The sequence below is a fragment of the Sinocyclocheilus rhinocerous genome, unplaced genomic scaffold (assembly GCF_001515625.1).
Source record: "Sinocyclocheilus rhinocerous isolate Xijiao unplaced genomic scaffold, SAMN03320098_v1.1 scaffold1344, whole genome shotgun sequence".
NCBI classification, from domain to species: domain Eukaryota; kingdom Metazoa; phylum Chordata; class Actinopteri; order Cypriniformes; family Cyprinidae; genus Sinocyclocheilus; species Sinocyclocheilus rhinocerous.
The window spans coordinates 291699-294453 of NW_015643187.1; the positions used below are offsets into that span (position 1 = coordinate 291699).

At 39.9% G+C, this 2755-nt stretch overlaps 1 protein-coding gene across 1 annotated transcript in view; it reads left to right on the top strand.

Annotated features, from left to right (window-relative positions):
* Positions 1 to 2011, top strand: part of LOC107757179 (sodium-dependent phosphate transport protein 2B-like) — a 12921-nt gene extending 10910 nt beyond the window's left edge. The window contains exons 10-11 of the mRNA XM_016574594.1: positions 1071 to 1195; positions 1277 to 2011. Coding sequence (XP_016430080.1) covers positions 1071 to 1195; positions 1277 to 1819 — 668 coding nt within the window. The 3' untranslated portion in view covers positions 1820 to 2011. The remainder of the gene's footprint in view (positions 1 to 1070; positions 1196 to 1276) is intronic.
* Positions 2012 to 2755: the final 744 nt, after the last annotated feature.

The following is a 2755-nucleotide window of genomic DNA, read 5'->3' on the forward strand; positions in this document are numbered from 1 at the left end:
TAAATGTGTTAAATAAACATACTTATACTTTAGATGACAAAGTATTTTTGACAAATAAATAAATATTTAATAAAAATATAATTAAAAAGGAAGTAAGCACTGTAACCAACAGGGCACTCAGTATTCTGGGAAGTTTGTGTGCATTGGGAATCATATTTTTTCAAATAAAGCCAAGGTAACACTCATTTTACATACAGCACACAGTGAAAATGACATGAATATGACAGTGGGCAAATGCATAAAGCGCAGCATAATTTGAAATCACGAGTTTAAAGTTTGTCGATCGCGCGTCTCCAGTGAAGCTGAACTCTCCTCCTGTCCGTATTCAATTCGCACGGACCATAGGACCGACCGTCACAGAACACGCGATCATGCAGGTCACATGCACACTTCACAAGATCTCAACTAGATTAGACTAAGTCTGCAAGATTTGTGAAATTAAATGTTCATTAGTCATTCAAAGATTTGTTTAAATTATATAAATACGTATTTGCGGAATGCTGACGGCAAACGAGAAAGTATTATAATGTTTGCCTTTAATAATATTAAAGCAATCGTTATAATACTTTTTTTTGTATACATTTTAATTCCTTTTGTTTAACAGTTCTATCTGATTATTAGATAGACTTCTATCTGTATTAGACAGAACTGAATGACAACAGCGAACGAGGGAGAATGTGAGCACTGGGTGCTCAGGCGCTGCCGCAGCCGTTCTCGGCGCCGTCAAAATAAAAGTCTGACGCGCCGTCAAACTACACATCGGCCAAACAGAAAAACTTATCGGCCGATTATTTGAAAAATGGCAGATATCGGCCGATATATCGCCAAGGCCACTAGATTGGACTGGTTACCAAACTGTTGAAAACTGAGTCACGATTACGGTTGACCTAGACATTTTGTGTAATTTTACGGCATTGCATGTATCACTCTTGGAAAGGGCAATCCCAGAATGTCCTACAGAATCCCAGGACAGACAGTGGAATATGTAGGAAAGAAAAAAAGTTGAGTCAGGCATTTAAATTGGTACTGTTTTTTTTATTATTATTATTACTGTTTTTCTCTCTATTCAGGTATTGGTGTCATTAGCCTTGAGAGGGCGTATCCACTCACACTGGGCTCCAACATTGGCACAACAACCACAGCTATTCTAGCTGCCCTCGCCAGTCCTGGAGAGACACTGGCAAACTCTCTACAGGTTTGTTTCTGCACTTTTCATTTGATTTGATTTTATTACTCTGGTTATAGATTAAAGACCATCATTTGTGTTTTCTTCCAGGTTTCTCTCTGTCACTTCTTCTTCAACATCAGTGGTATCCTGCTCTGGTATCCCATCCCTTTCACACGCATCCCCATCCGATTAGCCAAAGCTTTGGGCAACTGCACGGCCAAGTACCGCTGGTTTGCGGCACTGTATCTCATCCTGATCTTCCTCCTCTTCCCACTGGCAGTCCTGGGCCTCTCCATCGCGGGGTGGCAGGTCTTGGTGGGGGTCGGAGTGCCCGTGTTGGTCTTGGCGATCTTTGTGATCGTGGTAAACATTATGCAGAAACACTGCCCACGTTTCCTGCCATCATTCCTCCGCAGCTGGGATTTCCTGCCCACACCGCTACACTCCCTCAAACCCTGGGACAGAGTGGTGACTGCCAGCATGACCTTCTGCAGGACTCGCTGCTGCTGCTGCTGCTGCAAGTGCTGCAAAGAAAAAGAAAAGGATGAAGAGAAGGATGATATGAAAACCAAGGATAAGAGTTTAGAGATGTATGACAACCCTGCGCTCACAATAGAGGATGAGGCCAAAGTAACAGCGACACATTTATAATGCATTATAATTTATAACACAATGTGTTTTTCTGGTAATGCTCAAAAACAGCACATTGGGTCCATGTGCAACTTTGTTGTTGATTATTGCAACATACTTAATCACTACATTTAAATCTTTCCAAAAGAATAGTTCAATTAGGCTGCATTTACACTGGGACAAAAAAATCAGATTTTTTTGCTCACATCTGAATTTGTTGCACATATGTAAACACAAAAATCCGCACGAGATCCGAATTTTTTTTATTTGCTTTTTGCTTTTTCTTTTTTTGCATTTGATTTGGGCCACTTCCAAATGTGGACTTTAATCAGGTACATATCTGATATCTGGACATCCGACCTGCATCTAAACACACGCATCCGATTCCCCGCAGAACTCGGAGCCACCACAATGCGATGGCGACACTTTTGCTAATAAAGATAGCGTTTTAATGCCGGAGTGCTGTATATGTGCTTGCATTTTATTGAGGTGGAAACTGCGCAATACTGAGGAACTGGTTTTCAACCCCTGTCCCGTGAATTTTTTTTATACAATAGCTTTGCTACTAAAACCTATTATATTTCTCAGCAATGAAGAGATAAATTAGCTGTTTTTGTAATTAAACCAACAAGCTTTACTAGGATACTCACTCGCATGTTCTCTCTCTCTGTCGTTAATTCATTCAAATAAATATTATCTTACAGTGCTACTTTATTTCACTTTAGAATTCTACATCTAATGAGCTGTAGATAAAATAAATTAAAATTACCGTTATTTTCCTACGTTCAGTCAGATTTTGTGCTGCAAAACATCTGTGACAGCTGTTGTCCATGCTGGCAAATAATGTCTACTCGACGTGAATTATATAAATATATATTTTTTTTTAAAACACGGCCGTTCAACACCTATGGGCCTACTACTATGTGCATAGTAAAGAGATCACTGATGGGTGGGAAT